The following is a 20,392-nucleotide window of genomic DNA, read 5'->3' as shown; positions in this document are numbered from 1 at the left end:
GTGATCCAGTTTCATTCTCTTACATGTAGCTGTCCAGTTTTGCCAGCACCATCTGTTGAAGAGACTGTCATTTCCCCATTATATGTCCATGGCTCCTTTATCGTATATTAATTGGCCATATATGTTTGGGTTAATGTGTGGAGTCTCTATTCTGTTCCACTGGTCTGTGGCTCTGTTCTTGTGCCAGTACCAAATTGTCTTGATTACTGTGACTCTGTAGTAGAGCTTGAAGTTGGGGAGCAAGATCCCCCCCTCTTTATTCTTCCTTCTCAGGGTTGCTTTGGCTATTCAGGGTCTTTGGTGGTTCCATATGAATTTTTGAACTATTTGTTCCAGTTCATTGAAGAATGCTGTTGGTAATTTGATAGGGATTGCATTGAATCTGTATATTGCTTTGGGCAGGATGGCCATTTTGATGATATTATTTCTTCCTAGCCAGGAGCATGGAATGAGGTTCCATTTGTTAGTGACCTCTTTAATTTCTCTTAAGAGCGTCTTGTAGTTTTCAGGGTATAGGTCTTTCACTTCCTTGGTTAGGTTTATTCCTAGGTATTTTATTCTTTTTGATGCAATTGTGAATGGAATTGTTTTCCTGATTTCTCTTTCTATTAGTTCATTGTTAGTGTATAGGAAAGCTACAGATTTCTGTGTGTTAATTTTGTATCCTGCAACTTTTGAATTCCGATATTCTAATAGTTTTGCAGTGGAGTCTTTAGGGTTTTTTATGTACAATATCATGTCATCTGCAAATAGTGACAGTTTGACTTCTTCTTTACCAATCTGGATTCCTTGTATTTCTTTGTTTTGTCTGATTGCTGTGGCTAGGACCTCCAGTACCACGTTGAATAACAGTGGGGAGAGTGGGCATCCCTGTCTTGTTCCCGATCTCAGAGGAAAAGGTTTCAGCCTCTCGCTGTTCAGTATGATGTTAGTTGTGGGTTGATCATATATGGCCTTTATTATGTTGAGGTACTTGCCCTCTATGCCCATTTTGTTGAGAGTTTTTATCGTGAATGGATGTTGAATTTTGTCGAATGCTTTTTCAGCATCTATGGAGATGATCATGTGGTTTTTGTCCTTCTTTTTGTTGATGTGGTGGATCATGTTGATGGATTTTCGAATGTTGTACCATCCTTGCATCCCTGGGATGAATCCCACTTGGTCATGGTGTATGATCCTCTTGATGTGGTTGTGAATTCGGTTTGCTAATCTTTTGTTGAGTATTTTTGCATCTACGTTCATCAGGGATATTGGTCTGTAGTTTTCTTTTTTGGTGGTGTCTTTGCCTTGTTTTGGTATTAGGGTGATGTTGGCTTCATAGAATGAGTTTGGGAGTATTCCCTCCTCTTCCATTTTTTGGAAAACTTTAAGGAGAATGGGTATTATGTCTTCTCTGTATGTCTGATAAAATTCCGAGGTAAATCCATCTGGCCCAGGGGTTTTGTTTTTGGGTAGTTTTTTGATTACTGCTTCCATTTCGTTGCTGGTAATTGGTCTGTTTAGATTTTCTGTTTCTTTCTGGGTCAGTCTTAGAAGGTTGTATTTTTCTAGGAAGTTGTCCATTTCTCCTAGGTTTTCTAGCTTGTTAGCATATAGATTTTCATAGTATTCTCTAATAATTCTTTGTATTTCTGTGGGGTCCGTCGTGATTTTTCCTTTCTCATTTCTGATTCTGTTGATGTGTGCTGATTCTCTTTTTCTCTTAAGTCTGGCTAGAGGCTTATCTATTTTGTTTATTCTCTTGAAGAACCAGCTCTTGGTTTCATTGATTTTTTCGATTGTTTTATTCTTCTCAATTTTATTTATTTATTCTCTGATTTTTATTATGTCCCTCCTTCTGCTGACCTTAGGCCTCATTTGTTCTTCTTTTTCCAATTTCGATAATTGTGATGTTAGACTATTCATTTGGGATTGTTCTTCCTTCTTTAAATATGCCTGGATTGCTATATATTTTCCTCTTAAGACTGCTTTCGCTGCGTCCCACAGTAGTTGGGGCTTTGTGTTGTTGTTATTTGTTTCCATATATTGCTTGATCTCTATTTTAATTTGGTCGTTGATCCACTGATTATTTCGGAGCATGTTGTTAAGCCTCCATGTGTTTGTGAGCCTTTTTGCTTTCTTTGTACAATTTATTTCTAGTTTTATACCTTTGTGGTCTGAAAAGTTGGCTGGTAGGATTTCAATCTTTTGGAATTTACTGAGGTTCTTTTTGTGGCCTAGTATGTGGTCTATTCTGGAGAATGTTCCATGTGCACTTGAGAGGAATGTGTATCCTGTTGCTTTTGGATGTAGAGTTCTATAGATTTCTATTAGGTCCATCTGTTCTAGCGTGTTGTTCAGTGCCTCTGTGTCCTTACTTATTTTCTGTCTGGTGGATCTGTCTTTGGAGTGAGTGGTGTGTTAAAGTCTCCCAAAATGAATGCATTGCATTCTATTTCCTCCTTTAATTCTGTTAGTATTTGTTTCACATATATTGGTGGTCCTGTATTGGGTGCATATATGTTTAAAATGGTTATATCCTCTTGTTGGACTGAGACCTTTATCATTATGTAATATCCTTCTTTGTCTCTTGTTACTTTCTTTATTTTGAAGTCTATTTTGTCTGATACTAGTATTGCGACACCTGCTTTTTTCTCTCTGTTGTTTGCGTGAAATATCTTTCTCCATCCCTTTACTTTTAGTCTGTGCATGTCTTTGGGTTTGAGGTGAGTCTCTTGTAAGCAGCATATAGATGGGTCTTGCTTTTTTATCCATTCTTTTACTCTGTATCTTTTGATTGGTGCATTCAGTCCATTTACATTTAGGGTGATTATTGAAAGATATGTACTTATTGCCATTGCAGGCTTTAGATTTGTGGTTACCAAAGGTTCAAGGTTAGCTTGTTTACTACCTTACTGTCTAACCTCACTCACTTATTGAGCTGTTATAAATACAGTCTGATGATTATTTCTTTCCCTTCTTTTTCCTCCTCCTCCATTCTTCATGTGTTGTGTGTTTTGTTCTGTGCTCTTTTTAGGAGTGCTCCCATCTAGAGCAGTCCCTCTAAGATCCCCTGTAGAGGTGGTTTGTGGGAGGCAAATTCCCTCAACTTTTGCTTGTCTGGGAATTGTTTAATCCCTCCTTCATATTTAAATGATAATCGTGCTGGATACAGTATCCTTGTTTCAAGGCCCTTCTGTTTCATTGCATTAAATATATCATGCCATTCTCTTCTGGCCTGTAAGGTTTCTATTGAGAAGTCTGATGATAGCCTGATGTAGGTGACCTTTGTAGGTGACCTTTCTTCTCTCTCTGGCTGCCTTTAATACTCTGTCCTTGTCCTTGATCTTTGCCATTTTAATTATTATGTGTCTTGGTGTTGTCCTCTTTGGATCCCATCTCTCGGGAGTTCTGTGTGCCTCCGTAGTCTGAGCAACTATTTCCTCCCCCAGTTTGGGGAAGTTCTCAGCAATTATTTCTTCAAAGACACTTTCTATCCCTTTTTCTCTCTCTTCTTCCTCTGGTACCCCTATAATGCAGATGTTGTTCCTTTTGGATTGGTCACACAGTTCTCTTAATATTCTTTCATTCCTGAAGATCCTTTTATCTCTCTCTGCATCAGCTTCTATGCGTTCCTGTTCTCTGGTTTCTATTCCATCAATGGCCTCTTGCATCTTATCCATTCTGCTTATAAATCCTTCCAGAGTTTGTTTCACTTCTGTAATCTCCCTCTGGACGTCTGTAATCTCCCTCTGGACTTCATCCCTTAGGTCTTGCATATTTCTCTGCAGCTCTGTCAGCATGTTTATGATTTCTATTTTGAATTCTTTTTCAGGGAGACTGGTTAGGTCTGCCTCTGCAGATCCTTTCTCATGTGTAACTATCTTGGACTGGACCAGATTGTTTTGCCTTTTCATGATGGTAGCAGTGGCTGCAGGCAGATTGCGGGTGTGTCAGCTGGGAGAAGAAAGTCCTTTCCTGCTTGCTGGATACCTTGCCCTTCTCCACTGCCTCTGACGGTTACCCACACTCCTGGAGCAGCCACGGGGTTAGTCTCCTAAGCTGCTGTGGGCGGGGTGTCCATCAGAGCAGCGTGGAGCCCTGTGGGGAGTGGCAGGCATGCCAGGTGCACTCCTCCGTGCTAGCGGCGACCCTGCCAGGCAGCTGTGTGACAGCAGAGGCCTTTCGGTCTGGCCCGGGCAGCTGTGCGTTGGGCTGGGTTTCCGATCGGCTGCTGGGAGTGCACCTGCTCCCTCTAGCTATGCGGGGCTCTTCCTTGCAGGCTTCTACCAGGCTCCTCTGGCTTCACTGCTGCCGGTGCACGCGAGCCGTGCCTGGGCTGTTCGGTAGCGCCGCTGCGGGCTAGCACAAGCCTCTCCTGCAGCGCACGGATCTGCTCTCAGTCCCTTCTGGTGCTGCCATCCCCGGCACACACTGCCACTCTCCTGCTACTGGGCTGGTGTGTTGGGGTCTGCGTCAGTTGGAGGAATGACTGGCAGGCTGCTTATTGCCATGAGGGGCTTCAGAGCTGCACTGCCTCCCGGAGGTTAGGGCGCCTAAGTTTCCCCGGTATTCCCAGCTGCCAGGACAACTTCGCCAGCTATGGGTTCCCTGTCTCTTTAAGACTTGCAGAAAGCACTCGCTTTTCTTTTTGTCTCGGGGCGCCGGTTGTGGGGACCTGCCCACAGGTTTTGCTTTTCCGTTTCTCTAATATCCAGCATCCCGTGCACCTTGTGTCTGCGTTCCATGTGCGGTTTTCTAGAGCTTGTTGTTTAGCAGTCCTGGGCTTTCACTCCCTCCCCGTTCCGACTCCTTTCTTCCTGCCAGGTTTTGGGGTTGGGAAGCGTTCGGGTCCCGACTGGCCGCGGCTTGTATCTTACCCCCTTCATGTGATGTTGAGTTCTCACAGATGTAGATGTATCCTGGTTGTTGTACTGCATCCACTGGTGTCTCTTTTAGGAATAGTTGTATTTATTGTATTTTCATAAATATATATGTTTTGTGGAGAAGATTTCCTCTGAACTACTCATCCTGCCATCTTCCCGTGATCCCCCCATGAGGGGCATTTAAATGAGCACACTGACTGGAAAGTATGGAGTGGATTAGATTGGGTTATTCTTTTTGTGACTGTTCCTTACACCATGCCAGCTTCAGATAGAGGGGGAAGTAGACATTAGATTTTGCCTTCACTTGCTCATAGTCTCATTGAAGAGATGGAATGGACCTAGAGAGCTGTGAAGGACAGACAATGTGATGAATGTTGATCAGAGGGAGGGTGTTCCTTTATTGTACACATCAAAGCATCAAGGAGGTGCTGTTTAAATTGGGTCTTAAAACTATGAGTAAGGTGAGTGATGAGTGGACAAGTAAATGGGTCTCTGGGTAGAGCCAGGGCATGGAGGTGGGGAAACTGGATGTATATGGGGGTAGCCGGTCATCATTTACGCTCTTTGGGATGGATTGTGGGAGGAGGTATGAAAAGAGGGTATGGAAGGGAAATGCATGGACAAATAGGGGGAACCAGATTATGATGGGCTTTTAGTGTTAACCCAAGGAACTTGAACTTTATTTTGGAAATCCAGGTAAGGTGTGGAAGAGACAGGATCGAACGATGATTCAGGAAGCTTAATCTTGCACTGGTCTCTGAGGTGAACTAGAAGGAGAGACAAGAATTGGAGAAGCCAGTAGAGAGAATCCATATCAAAGTGAGAAGCAGGTAGGTCCCACCCAGATGCTGGCAGTGGGGGGCTGAGGAGGTGAGGAGAGAGCGAGCAAGCTGTGACACCTTCAGGACTGTGGAGGGAGGGTTGAGGAGGAGCAAGAATCCCAGTTTTTGTCCTCACTGCCTGGGGCAGAGGGGAGTTAAGGAATCCAGGAGGAAAAGCACAATTAGGAAGGTTAATTTCACTTCAGTCATGTTGAAGGTGTCTAGGAGACCAAAAGGAATGGGGCCATTGTCTGGGGAGAAAAATCTCATTCATTCCACACATGCCTAAAGGAGTTGTGTGCCACAGATCATGCTTGGCACTTGAGTACAGAGATGAATTAAATCATCACTTTTATGTGTTGAATTTTTACCTAAGATAGATGAAGAACTAGATTAATACACACTCATAACTGTTCATGAATGGCTTTTATTTATTTGCTAAGTTATTTTTAACGAGTATAGTAAGCTCCCCCATTCTAGTCACCCAAAACAAAAGCTTGGGACTTGAAACAAAAGAACACATCTAATCATTTGATCTTTCTTCCCATTCCCATCCTGAGATAACCATGATCCCCTTGCTTTCTTTTTCATACAGTTTTTATTGTATCTATGTATTTCTAAGGAAAGCAGGAATATATATTGCAAAGATTTATCCATGTTGCATCTGGTTCATTCGTTTTTACGATTGAGTGATATTCTCTGGTGTGAATACATCACAGTGTATGCATCTTATCTTCCACTGATGGGTACTTTTCCACTGCTCAGAACATTTCTATACATATCTCCTGTATGTGTACAAGAGGTTTTCTTGGGCATGAATTTAGGGGTGATACTTTGTTGCATCATAGGGTAAATAATGTTCAGTTTCATAGATATTGCCAGATTTTGTTGAAGTGATGTACCACTTCCCCCCAGCAGCAGTGTATGGGGCTTGCAGTTGCTCCACATTCTTGCCAGTACTTGCTATAGGCAGAAAATAACATTTTTTTTGCCAATTGAATGGGTATAAAATGGGATCTTTGGTATCTCGATTTGTAGGTTCCTAAGCCTTGACGTTGAACATTCAGTTTATTGGCATATGTGTTCCCTATGAAATATTTGTGTCTTTCACCAATTTTTCTGTGGGGTTCTTTGTGTTTTATTATTATTGATTTGTAGGAGTTCTTTAAATAGTCTTAATTTTAATCCTTTGTGCATTCCAAATATTTTCTTCTATCTTGTAACTTCCTATTTGCTTTAGGGCATCTTTTGTTGAATAACCATTCTTCATTTTAACATAACGAAATGTGTTTTTTCATTGATAGTCACCGTTCTGTGTCTTGTTTGAAAAAATCTTTTCATGAACATGATTCTTGCCTTTAAGGTACCTATAACCCTAGCAGAGGGAACAGATAGATACTCAGATGTTAAATGGACGTTGATGCTTAGAGGTGGCCACTTCTCCCTGTGGGGCATGAGTGGGTGTATGAAAGATTTCACAAACTAGAGAGTCTCAAGCTGGGAAATAAAGAATGAGTAAGTGAACAAGTGGGATAGACACTCTCAGTGGGGGTGAGGGGCATGAAACAGGCTGGCCAGTTCTGGGCCCACCCTGGAGTTCCTGATGGCTGGAGCAGAGGCCTTGAGGGGTTGGGCTGGGCATCTAAAGAAAGATTTGGATGGTTTGCATGTATGGGATTATTGAAGCCATAGGAACAGAGAAGAAGGCCTAGGGGTGGTGCAGACCGGGGCCTGATTGCCTGACACAGGGAAAGGTGGTGAGGCCTGGTCTGGGAAGCAGTTGGAGTTCCTGCGGGTGGCCTGATAACATGCTGCCTGCCATACTGCTCGATGCTGTAATTCATCCTCAGATGTTGGGCAAAGACTGACATATCTTCAGAGGGCAGGGGATGTTGTTGGGGAGGCTAGCCAGAGGCATAGGCACCCTCTTACTTTGTGATAGGGAAATAGGTTCAGAGAAGTATTTCTCAACTATAGCACAATGGGTGCACCATACTAGATGTTGAGGAGGCAGTAGGGCAGGGATCAGCAAAATGGTGGCCCAGCCTACTGCTTGTTCTTGTTGATAAAGTTTTATTGGAGTACAACCACTTCGGTTGGTTTACACGTTGTCTGTGGCTGTTTCTGCACTATGGTGGCAGAGTTGCGTAGTTGCAACAGATAACCCTATGTTCTGCCAAACTTAAAATACGTACTTTCTGGCCCTTTGCAGGAAAAACTTGCTGACTCTTGTCTTGGGGAGTCATCATAACTGTGGTAACCTGGAGACTGTGTACCCTCTGACACTGTAGTTCAGCTAGTTGTTACTGGATAGATAGTGAGTCTAGGTAATCCCTGCAAATGTTGCCAACTTTTCTGGTTTCCAAGAAGCTTGGAACCTGGATTTTTTTTCTCATGGTGAATATTCCAATTTTTAAACATCAGTTCAATTGAAAAAAAAAACCTAAAAAACTATAGGCCAAAAAATACCACATCTGGCAGGCTGATTTGCCCAATATCAGTTTACCCCTGCTGTCTTGGTGGACTTTGGAAGCAGATTTTAGTTTATTTTACCTTTGTATCCTTGGGCAAGTTGCCTGTCTTCCTTTGCCTCATCTGTAAAATAGAGATACCCCCACCCCCACCCCCACAATTGTGAGTATTAAATGAGGACACTTATAAGGTGCCTTATAAGTGCACTTAATGCCTGATGCCTGTAAGCTCTTGGTTGGGAGGCATTGCTATGATGCTGCTACTGCACTTTATACTCCTTCCCCGTTTTGACCCCTGGGTAGGCCTGGGAACCAGGGCTCTGTCCCCTGATGAGATGCTGTTGGTCAGGTTGCTCCTGGCAGAGAATGAGCAGCAGGTTCTTGGTGCTGGCAGAAGAGGTTGCCTGCAAGGAAATCGTAGGTTACTAGGGCCTGCTCCCTGGCCACCTTGAGGCTTTCTGAGCCCCATTTGGAAGGTTCTACTCTGACCTGCCCCTGGAGGGCTCAAAGCTGGCACTAGCCAGAAGAGGAGTTGTCACTTCCCTGCCAATCAGCCCAGTGTACAAGAGACAGGTCATGTGTTGGTTTCCTTCCATTTCCCAGAAACCTACCTAGGAAGTGACACTGGCTTGAGCCATCTCTTTTCAAGACAAAAAGCCCCACCTTATAGTGCTCACCTGCTGAAATAGTATAGGTGCCCAAATGGCCTATTTCAATGCATTTTCTTGGAACTCAGGGATGAGAGCTGTCTCTTGGCTAAGAGGCCCCATGATACTTTGACAAGGCCTGTTAGTGAAACCCCACTGAGAGAGCAACAGGCATTAAAAGTAATGATAGTAGCATGGTGGTTTGATTTATATTTACTGTCTTTTGAGAGCATTGGGCATTTTAAAGAGATTTGTTCCTGGTAACAGTAGTAATACTTTCTCACTTAAGAAAATGGGGAGAATTCAGACATATAAGGAAGTCAAACAAAAGGCCTCCTACATTTTTGCTCCTCAAAGGCAGCTGTTTTAGTACAGTTTTGTTGAGTTTTCTCTATGCTTCTCTTTTGCCTAGTTAAAATAGTGCTGTGATGAATGTCTTTGTCAAAATTTTTTATTATCTCCTTTGATTATTATTGGGTCAAAGCAACTGAACATTTTTAAACCTCTTGTACATATTACCAAACTCTTTTCTGGAAGGGTTTTATCCTTTCCAGAAGTTCAGTGTGTTCTTGTCAGCACTGAGTATTGAAATTTGGTTATTTTTTATTACTTTGATAGGTGAAAAATAATACTCCAGTGTTTTTAATTTGTATTAGAAACACATTTCTAGTCACGTAGAACATAAAAGAAAATAAAACATTTCTTGGTGTACAGGATTCGGATTTTCCTGGGTTTGTGGGAAGGGTTCCTGACAGTTCTAGGGCTGGTTGGCTGCACTATAAGAAGTCTTTGAAGGTCAAGCTCTAGTTACAGGTCACGTTCATGTTCACTGTATCAACTGGTAGAGTGTGGAGTTTCAGTCCATGCTTTTTGGAAAAGGCTGGAAAGAGGCAGCTTAGAAAACAATCTTTTGTTCTCACTAGTTTTTGATCCACACTCCTCTGAACCCTTGTGTTCTGCAAAAGAGCTTCTTGGGCCTTTCGAGAAGAAAGAATGGAGGTCACCTCTGTCAAAGAGAGCACCCCACGTTTCTTCATTTTACAAATTGAGCAGCATACAACCTTATTTGTAAAGGGGTTCTGCTGCTTGTAAAAGGCTCAACAACCTATCTAACCATCTGCATAGTAGAACCTAGGGAAGGGGAGGGGACTGTCCCAAGGTCACTGGGCCTGTGGGAGACTGATGCAGGTGTGAGCCAAGGGGAGGGATTTGACAGGCCATCTTCATCTCTGCTCTGGACAGCAGAGGGACAGCCATTGCAGTAGTGTGGACCGGGCGATCTGCCATGCTTTAGCATGGGCCAGGTGGTTTTGTATGTCAGTGGGCTTTGGAGGGATGAAATGGGGTCCTCACATGTTGGCAGTTGGCAGTCACTCAGTGTGAACGCCAGCTTAAAAACAACACTTTGGGGCCTTCTTCCCAGAGGCCACAACTGTTCAGATCCATTTGCATGGCTCACTTAGCCGGAGGCCCACAATGACCCAGGATGATTTTCACTCAAATTCTTGTGCCAGCTCAGATCTCATTCTAAAGCTTTTCTAAATCCTCTGGGAACAGAAAGACTCTTGGACACATGTAACCTTTTTCTTTTGTGTGAAAATGCCTCTCTGGTAGAATAGTGGCATTCCTGTGTGCCTCAGAGCCACAATGCTTGAATAGGGATTTGTAGATAAATCCAGTGAGAGAACGCAAGAGAAAGCAGGATTTTTTTTTCCTGGTCAAACTTGTTGATATTTTAAAAAATAATAACTTTTGGTCTGATCATAAAAAGTAATATGACCATTATAGAACATTTGCAAGTACAGAAAGGGGTAAAAAAAAATCCCAAATTCCATCACTCTTACGAACATTTCAGAGTTGCTCCTTCCAGCCTTTTAAAAATTAGTTTACATAAGGTAGAAAGAACCTGGGTTTTATGGTGTCCCCAACTAGCTACCTGACTTTGATTACGTTCTTAATTTCTTTTGACCTCAGTTCATTCATCTCTAAAATGGGGATAATCCCTATATTTGGGGGCATCTGAGGGTTGAGAGAACTGGTTGACTAAAGCACGAAGCAGAGTGGATGCCACATAGTAGGTGCTCAGTAAGTGGCATACCCACCTGCCTGAGAGCATAGTATGCAGTTATATATCCTGTATGTTTTATTGTTATCAATATTATCTTAGGTCCATAAGCCTTTTGTAAACATTCTTCAAGACTCATATTCCACCATTAGGATATACCATAATTTATTTAAGAATCTCCTATTTTTAAGGGGCTAGGTTGCTTCCAGATGGAGGCCAATTATAATAATTTTCATCATTAAGAACACCCTAAAGAGCTACTGTCATTAGAAGCTGAAACAAATTAGGTTTTTGAACGGCAGCTCCATGATGGGTGAGGTTATTGCAGAGAATGGGTGCATCTGCACGCCTGATGTTTGTGCATAATTGTTGTGTTCAGGTGGACGCCAGTGGGCATTCCTGGGCATTGCCTCACATATACCCCAGGCCCCTGGAGCAGAAGGCTTTTCTGTCTTTGTCCTCTGGTGTTTCAGACCCCCTGGGATATTGGGCATTTGAAAAGCTGAAGCCCCAGCTTTGGGTCAGCTCTAGCTCTGCCCTCAGGGCTCCTGTTCTGGGAGGGAGACAGATACTGAAACCAGTAAATGCAGTCCTGTTCAGATAAGTGGAGTAGGCAGCCCAGAGGCACGAGAGAGTGGAGTCAGCACTTTCTTGTGAGGGTGTGGGTCATGGTGCACAGGAGAGGTGCTGCAGTGGCTAAGTCTGGAAAGATGGGACAGGCTTGCTTGGGGGCCTAGGTAGAGAGAGGATGGGGAACCGGATACATGCTCCAGCAAGATCCATGGCTGAGAGGTGGGAAATGCCTCTGAATGTTCTAGCACTTGCTAGAATCTCATGTGGCTGGACATAAGGTGGAGGCATTGGTATGGGTGGGGACAGTGGCCTGTTATGGAGGGGCTGTGTGTCATGTCTTCCTCATCTCTGGGTCTCCACTGTCCCAACAAAGTCTGGGCCGTGGTGGGCCCGCTGTCTGCAGAGACCGAATGCCCTCCTGAAAAGCCTTAGCTGAATTTCTGGGCTTTATTGCTCGAGCTGTTTGGCAGAATTCTGCAAGTTGGTTCATCTGGGGATGTGTGGACAGGCTGGAACACAGCTCATGCGCTGATCTGTGGGAGGCCCCACTGCCTGAGAGATGAGTGATGCGTGCCAGGAGGTGCCAGGAGGAAGGTCCAGGCCCAAGAGTCTTTGGCTCTGAAACCAGTCCTGTGATTTGTACCTGGACATGGTTACAGAGATTTCTAATTGCAGGCGCTGAGCTAATCAGCCAACCCGCCAGCCCGAGGGCACCCCAGGTTGATCCTCCCATGCGGCTCTTTTGCTGGAGCAGCTGGCAGCCGCACAGCAGCCCTGGCACTCACAGATGTGCTCAATTATTGTCAACCTGACTCATCCCTCGCGTTCCCTTGCTGTGTTGCCCTGTGCTGCCCTAGGCCACCACTCCTCACTCAGACTTGAGGGGTGGGGAGGTGCTGGGTTGAGGGGGTCAGGGAAGGGCAGGGAGGTCGGGTTGGCTGATTGCAGTTGTGTGTCCGGTGCTATGCTGGGTGCTTTATACACACCTGCTCTGATCCCCACAGAAGCTCTTAGAATGGATGTTGCTGTCTCCATTTCCAGGTGAAAGCAAGCAAGCCTGGAGTGCTTATCAAGATAATACAGTGAGTAGAGGAGAGCAGGTGTTCCTGTGTCAATGCCAGAGCCCATGTGCTGCTCCAGATCTCCCTTCCTTGTGGGGCAGGTGGTCTTGGCCTTGTCCTCCAAACCTCAATGGTGTAGTGCAATCACAGGGACTGCAGTGGAATCCCAGGCTTCCAGCCTTGTGACCAGCCATGTAAGCAAGTGTCTTGCCAGTGGGTTTCAGCCCCAGGCAAGTTCACTATGGATTCAATGTGACCAAAGAAAACTGACAGCAAAACGCTCTTTGGGGTGAAAGGGTTATACCCAACTTTATTTCAGTCACTAGAATCCCATTACTCAGAGCGAGTCTGCATGCAGCAAGCTGGTCTCTGCCTCTGGGCCCCTCTGTCCGCATAGCTGTCCTCTGGGCTACTCTGCACAACTGTCCTGCACAGCCATCCTCTGGTTCTCTCTGCCTGCACAGCCATCCTCTGGGCCTCTCTGCACAGTCGTTCCACACAGCCGTCCTCTGGACCTCTCTGCACAGTCGTCTCACACAGCTGTCCTCTGGGCCTCTGTCCTCGGCGCTGCCACCACTCCAGCCTCTGCTCTGCTCTCCTGCACCCTTGCAGCCTTGCCACCACGTCACGCTCAGAGCACTGGGCGGAGCTCTTTATGTAGAGTCAACAGCCATGCATTGCCCACAGGTGTGCAGTGAGCTAGTCAACCACGGGCAGGTGAGAATCCTGGCCACAGAAACTCTCATTTTATCCACAGCAAGTCACTGCAACTACCTGGGCCTTGGATTCATCATCTACAAAATGGGGAGAAAATACCACATCTGAGAGCAGATGTATGACTAGGAGCCCTGTTGGCACCAGGCTCCACATGGACCTGCCGTGACAGCTGCAGGTGCTCAGGGCTTGCAGTGCAGGCTCCTCTCTTCCTCCTTGCCTTCCTTTAAGTGGGGCCTGTTAGGGGAGGTGAAGGTAGAGTTCATGCTGAACTTTTCTGAGAAAATAGGCATAAGAGAGCAATAGGGTTTGCTCTCTTAGCTGCCACTTAGCTGTGTATATGTGACCTCCAACAAGATGTTGACCTCTTTGAGCCTTGAGTTTCCACTCCATAAAGTGGGAGGAATACCAGGTCATCCATCTGGTTTAAATAGGACAAGTACACTTGGTGTTTGTCTTTAAACATTAGTCCTGTTCCTCTTGTCCTGTAGGAGCTGGGGCTCTGGGGAACTTCCATGGTCTGGTACATCCACAGATCTCTTCTCCTGTGGACGGCTGCTGGCTACTTCCATTCAGCATGTTTTGAACTAATGCGTTTTGTAACACTTATTCCATGATAACACCTGTGCTGGGGCTGGCAGTCAGGCTGCGGACAAGGCAGACTTACTGGGTGTCTGCAGTCTGTTGAGCAGCAGTTTGTCCAGTCTCGGCAGGGCAGAAAGACAGTGTCCCCATACCCATACATCTGGGTGGGTCTTAGAACCCTGGACAGTGCTGTGAGGAAGAAGTTCATGTGACAGGTGGCTGGGGAAAGCCTCCCTGAGTGATGCAGTCTGTGCCTGAGGATAAGTGGAGTTTACAAGGGAAGAGAATGTCTTGGGAGGTGGGTGTAAACTCTCTGGACCCACCTGCTGGTCGGCAAGGCCAGGCCCACAGAGTAGGGTGCAGAGAGGCCAGAGAGGGAGAGCTTCAGCATCCGTGAGATTTTAATGTTTATCTGGGGCACTCTTTGTGCTTAATGATACCCTGGGGGCAGCCTGGAGATCTGGGCACAGCCAGGACCCATGCTTTGAGTCCCAGCTCTGCCGTTGACCCCTGGGTGTCCTGGCCTTTCTGAGACACAGCTTTTTCTCAGCTGTAGCATAGCAGGTGTTATTATGTGTACCACAAACAAACCGGCTTTGGAAACCACAGAGTCCTCACACAAGTATAAGGGGCCATCAGGGCCTCAGTCCACAACAGATTTGGGATGACTCATGAAAATACATACAGTTTAAAAGGATGCACTTAGTAGTTGAGTCAGAAGGAAATTATTGGTAAAAAGAGAGAAGTTGAGCTGATGATTAGCACCCAAGATTCACTCCACAGTGTCTTCCTGACCATTTGTAGAGGGAGGTAGGCTGCTAGACTGACTGCCTTCATCCTGGCTGCCAAGCAAAAAGACAGCTTCAGGTACTTGGTCACAATGCTCTTAAGATACTGGGAAGAATAGGGACTGAAGAAAAGCATGGTATTTTCCCTGCACTGAGGCTGGCTCGGCAGGGCCACTGTGTGCCTTGGTAACTGCTTGTCCATCTTGTTTATAGGTCTGCAGGAAGCCCTGAGATGAACCCGAAACTCCAGGCCAGAGTGGTCTGAAACCGTTTGAGAAAGCAGAGGACGTCCTGGAGAAGATGGCCATGGCCCCAAGCCCTTCACTGGCTCAGGTGTACACCAGCCCTGTGGCAGTGGCCGTGTGGGAATGGCAGGATGGGCTGGGCACCTGGCACCCATACAGTGCTGCCGTGTGCAGCTACATCGAGCAGCAGTTTGTCCAGCAGAAGGGCCAGCGCTTTGGGCTGGGAAGTCTGGCCCACAGCATCCCCTTAGGCCAAGCTGACCCTTTGCTGGCCCCTTACATCATCGACCTCCCCAGCTGGACTCAGTTCCGCCAGGACACTGGTAAGACACTTCCTGTCTCTAGTATGTGTCCAAGTGCCTGCTTTGGGCCAGGCTCCACACTGAGTGCTGGGGTTACAGAATTGACATGCTCAGGAGGCAGGTGTGTGAGTGATAACAGGTACCACATGGTGTGAGAGGTACCGCTTAGTAGTGGAGGGTACCTTGGGAGCACAGTGCAGAGGCCCTTCCAGCCCCTTTTCCCTTGTCTCCCGAACCCAAAATGCCTGCCTCCCCCTATGGAGATTTGAGAGTCTCACTGGCAGGCAGGCTGATGTGGAGGTGGGGAGACATGCTAGGTAGAGGTCCTTGTGATGAGGTGGTGAGTTTTGGCTCCACTGTGACCTGGGCCAGTGACTTCACACTCCTGGGCACACATGTTTGTTTTTTATGTGAATGTTTTGATCCAGAGATGTGCCCTGTCCCTCTAACCAGTGGTTCTCAGCTGGGGGTGAATTTGCCCCCCAGGACATTTGGCAGTATTTGGCAACATTTTTGATTGTCCTGATTCTGGGTTAGGGGTGGGTGCTGCAGACATCTAGAGGTGGAGGCTGGGGTGCAGCTAAACATTCTACAGTGTATGGATCGGCCCCATGACAAAGAATTACTGACACGGGATGTCCTCAGGGCTGAGACTGAGAAGCTCTGGCTCTGGTCCTGTAGCAGCACCCTTGGGCACCAAGGCCTCCAATCAGTTGGGTGCAGGTGAAAGTCCCTGCCTGCATGGCTGTTTGCAGTCAACCGAGGAAGGCAGTGAAGAAGATAAATAGTGCATACATTGTATATTGTAATAGCAGTATGTGTTACTCGGGGAACAGGAGTGGACAGTGTTGGGAGAGGTGTATCTGAAGTTTGAGCTTGGGTGGCCAGGTCACTGGGAAGGAACAGAGACAGATCTGAAGGAAGGGCAGGATGGACAGGCAGGTTGTGGGGGGCTTTTCTTCTGAAGTGGGGAATCTTGGGAGGATTTGGGCAGAGGAATGATGTGATCTGAGTTGAGGATTAAAAGATCCCTCTGGCTGCTGTGGATGGAGGCAGGGCTGAGGCCAGAGACCAGGCTTCTAGAAGGCAATCGTAGTGGTCATCTTATGGCAAGTACTTTTGGGAGCATGGCCCAGGTTGATCTCTTTCCTTTTTTTCCTTAATCTTCAGATTTGCTTTATTAAGAAAATAAGCTAATCACAGGGTGCTTTCCAAATATCAGGGAAGAATATGTACCTCCCCCAGGATCCATTTGTTACTTGAGAAGTCAAAGGGAATGGTACATCTGTGTGAGAGAATTACCTAACAAATAGTGAAGAATTTTACAAAGTTTAGATACACAATAAATACAACATAATGTATGAAAATAGAAGGAAAAATTTTTCAGTATGGTTTATTATGATTAAGCTACTTAATGTACATGCCTAGAAAACTAAATACATTGCAATATAAATTGTGCACTTTCCTGTTGGTAGTTGGATTGTGGATGATTTAATTTTCTTTATGCTTCATTAAAAAATTTTTAAGGCTGTATAGTTTTCATCATTAGAAATATTATTTTGAAAAGCCTCCTTGAGTCTGAGCTATTCTTTGACCTAAGCTCCTGGCATCTCCCATTCCTGCTGTGGAGTGCAGATCCCCCTCTGCCACGTGATCTCTATGGGCCCTGGTTTCTTTACCTAGACAGAGCTCTCTACCCTTCATCCCAAATTTGGAAAGAATAACTAGTACCAGCCTCCAGGTTAGATGGCAGCATGACCCTATGTACACCATGATCATACTGGTTGGTTTTGGTTGTAGAAAACAACATTTTAAAATCCTTTGCCTTTTATCTCCAGGGGGCTAGCAGATGAACCATTTATGTGTGATACTCCTTTTCCAATAGGCACCATGCGGGCTGTGCGCAGACACCTGTTCCCCCAGCACTCAGCATTGGGCCAGGGCATCATCTGGGAGTGGCTGAGTGATGATGGCTCCTGGACAGCCTATGAAGCCAGCGTCTGTGACTATTTGGAGCAGCAGGTGGCCAGGGGCAACCAGCTGGTGGACTTGGCCCCGCTTGGGTACAACTATACCATCAACTACGCCACCCACAAGCAGACCAATAAGACTTCAAGCTTCTGTCGCAGTGTGCGGCGCCAAGCAGGGCTCCCTTACCCAGTGACTACCATCATTGCTCCACCAGGCCACACAGGAGTTGCCTGCTCTTGCCATCAGTGCCTCAGTGGCAGTGGTACTGGCCCTGTGTCAGGCCGCTACCGCCACTCCATGACCAACCTCCCCTCATACCCTGTCCCCCAGCCTTCCCACAGGACTGCTATTATCTTTGGGGCCCACCAGGCCTTCGCCCCATATAGTAAGCCTACACTCTCTGGGGCTAGGTCTGCTCCAAGACTGAACACCACCAACTCCTGGGGTGGGGTGCCACCCTCCCTGGGGAGCCAGCCCCTCTACCGCGCCAGCCTCTCCCACCTGGGACTGCAGCACCAGCCCCCAGGATCATCCACTGCCAGTGGAGCCAGGTATCTTGTGTTGAGGGTCGCTTGGGGCTCCTGTGTGCCTTGTCAGCAGGCTTGGGCTTCTCCTTTTACCTGCCTCCTGCCCTGCTGTGTCTCCTTGGCGCATGCTATGTGGCACTAGGGTGCTGTGGCTGTCCTCAGCTTCACATCCCATGGAGCCTACCTGACCTCTGGTACTTGCATGCTGATAGGTGCCAGATGGGCTAAGACCAGTAATCCCTATGTTCACTCAGGAGAACAAGGCTCTGTGGAGAGCAAAGAGCTTTAGGCTGTGCCTGTATGCCACACAGCTGATGCCATGTACCTCAGCGCATCTCACTGACAACTCTGTGTGCCCAGCATTGAAGACCCAGACACAGAGAATTCAGTCTTCTCCCACAAATCTAGTCTCATCTGGGGGAAAGCTGCGAGCCCAGTTTTGGTGCTTAAAAGTTGGCGAAGGGGAGACCTAAATGCTGAGGGTATGGGAGGTGGCAGCTGGTGACATAGGACAGCTGTGCCAGTACAGTCCTGCCCAGTGTCTCCCAGAGTGCTCTGCACCTTGGGAGCAGGATGAAATAGACCCCATCCAGACCAGCTGACACCTTAGAATGAGAAAAAACCCTGGAGTGGTCAGTGGGGGTGTCCCTGAGGTGCTCAAGGACCTGTCACTGATGAGGGGCCTCCTAATTGATCCTTATTGAGGGTGTTGGGCTTAGAGAAGGTTTTGAGAATTGAAAATGTTAGCCGGGATGGGGATAGATTTCTGAGGGAGGGTGACCTGGATGGGTAGTAATGACTAGTGGCCCTGTGGCTGCCCTGTCTCCCAGGGGACCAGCGTCTTGGTGTCACCTTCCTCACCTAGCTGCATCCCTGCCCACTTGACCCCAGGGGAGGGCTGAAGCCTCCTAGTGTCCCTGAGCCCTTCTTCGTAGCTTCTTGGGCCTCTAGCTAGGTGTTAGAGGACCCTGCGGGCCTCTGTAAGACACAGTGACAGCTATCATTTGTTGAGCATGCATTATAGCTAGGCTGTATTGAGCAGACTGCTTGCTGGTGTGATCTCATTTATCCTCATAACGGCCAGCTGGTGGGTGGTGTCCTCTGCTTGAGGTGAGCTGAGTGAGGCTGGTAAGGTTGGCAGCACAGCCAGCAAGTGGGGGAGCTGGGATTAACCCAGGCCCTGGAGTGGGCTGTGTGGGGCACATGGAGCTCCTCTTAAAGGCAGAGTGGGAGGAAGGCAGAAGCATCCTGAGTGCAGAGGAGTCTCATCACAGACGAGGAGGCTGGGCCTCGACAGGTCAGGAGTCAGGCCGTGTGCTCTTTCTGGGAATTGGGAGTAGAGGGAGGTTTCACTTCCACTTGGCCTTCTCTGTAGACCTTCACATAGACTTCAGCAAGCTTCCTAGACTGCTGCTTTCCCAGCCCACACAGTGCTCTGTGATGCCCCCTCCAATAAGTGGGTCAGTCTTTTAGAGGGTGCTCTGTTTGCCAGCCCAGAATGGTTGTCAGCAGGACAGGAGCTGCTTCTACTAGGTTAGCTTTGCCTAGCTTCCTGGATTCTCATTAAGTTCTTTTAGGGCAAATATCTAGATCATTCTAGGGTTGGAATGCTCTACTGAGCCAGGTGATTTAATGGGTTGTATTGCTTTCTCTTGGTATGTGGTACCCCCTGCTATTTCTCTGGGGTCTTCCCTCCCCATCCTCTGGGCCTGAGAGACTGCTGCTGTGGGCCGTTATCGTGCAGGCCAGGCAGGGTGTTGGGGGAAGGTGGCTGGGCCAGATGGTCTTACCTTTGCTGCTTGGCCATGCATGTTGCTACCTGCCCTGCTTACTCTGCATTGTAAGTCAGGAGGGAATTGGCCAGCTCTCTTAGTTGAAACAGCGTCAGAGGGGCCTGCCTCCTTAGTTGGGTGTTCATCTTTATCTTCTGCAGCTCTTCAGGAGTTGGGAGGAGCATCCTTCACTTGGATGGGCCTAGCGCTGCTTTGACGAGCAGGGTTTTCCCATGTCTAATTTGTAGTGAGTGGCCAACTTCAGTTTACCCTCTTCTGATGGGTGTTATAGAGCCAAAAGGGTCTTGATAAATACCTGACCTCTTAACCCAGGAGGTTGAGAGGGCTGAAAACACCTGACACCTCAGCCTCCCTGGGGGATAGAGCTCTCCAGACTGAATGAATGTCAACAGCACTTTCACAGACAAGCATGTGGTAGGCATGGAGGAGAACGCAGCAGGGTGGGCAGCCCCATGGGCTGGGGAAGCCTGAGAATGCTGTGTTTACTGTAGCCATTGGAAAGAACATGTGAGCAAGTGAAATTAAGATTTGTGGAACCCATGTGGTTTCAGATCACTTCTTGCTCAATGTGGGGAAAGCCTGGGCTGACAGATGTCCTTGTACCCTCAGAGGACTTCTCAGGGACCAGTAACATATCAAGAAGGTACATCATTTGTCCCTGAGCTGCTGGTTTCCAGTACATTTCTTGGTAGCTGAAGTTTATCTTTTAAGCACCGAAACTTGTGTTTTAATGATGTTGTATGGAAAACTTTCCAAAATGTGTCACTGTTGTCGTAATAGAGGGTGTGGCAGCTTGGCATTCCAGTGACTTGGGTGGCAATCTGGGCCAGTAGTCTGTTGCAGCTTCAGCATGGCTAAGCCTTGGGGCCCTTCGCCCCTGCACTGAATGGCCCTGGGAGGTGATTCTCCCAGGTGGCTTTACCTGCTCTGTCCTTGTTACTGCACTGCTCCCAGCCTCTGAAAG

At 46.9% G+C, this 20,392-nt stretch overlaps 1 protein-coding gene across 10 annotated transcripts in view; it reads left to right on the top strand.

The window, feature by feature from the left end:
* DTX2 (deltex E3 ubiquitin ligase 2) overlaps positions 1–20,392 on the top strand; it is a 39,560-nt gene that overhangs the window by 3,626 nt on the left and 15,542 nt on the right. For 4 of the 10 annotated variants that reach the window (XM_017640444.3, XM_017640447.3, XM_017640442.3 and 1 more), the window contains 3 exons: positions 5,562–5,695; positions 14,804–15,158; positions 17,023–17,659. In XM_017640444.3, the coding sequence (XP_017495933.1) occupies positions 14,891–15,158; positions 17,023–17,659 (905 nt within the window). In that variant the 5' untranslated portion in view covers positions 5,562–5,695; positions 14,804–14,890. Of the gene's footprint in view, positions 1–5,561; positions 5,696–12,995; positions 13,221–14,803; positions 15,159–17,022; positions 17,660–20,392 lie in introns of those variants that run through there. The other 6 variants (XM_073215170.1, XM_073215169.1, XM_017640445.3 and 3 more) reach the window with 4 other exon arrangements.

This window comes from Manis javanica, chromosome 10, assembly GCF_040802235.1.
Source record: "Manis javanica isolate MJ-LG chromosome 10, MJ_LKY, whole genome shotgun sequence".
In the NCBI taxonomy this organism is placed as follows: Eukaryota; Metazoa; Chordata; class Mammalia; order Pholidota; family Manidae; genus Manis; species Manis javanica.
Note: the sequence above shows the minus strand (reverse complement) of the source record. Positions and strands in the feature narration are given on the sequence as shown.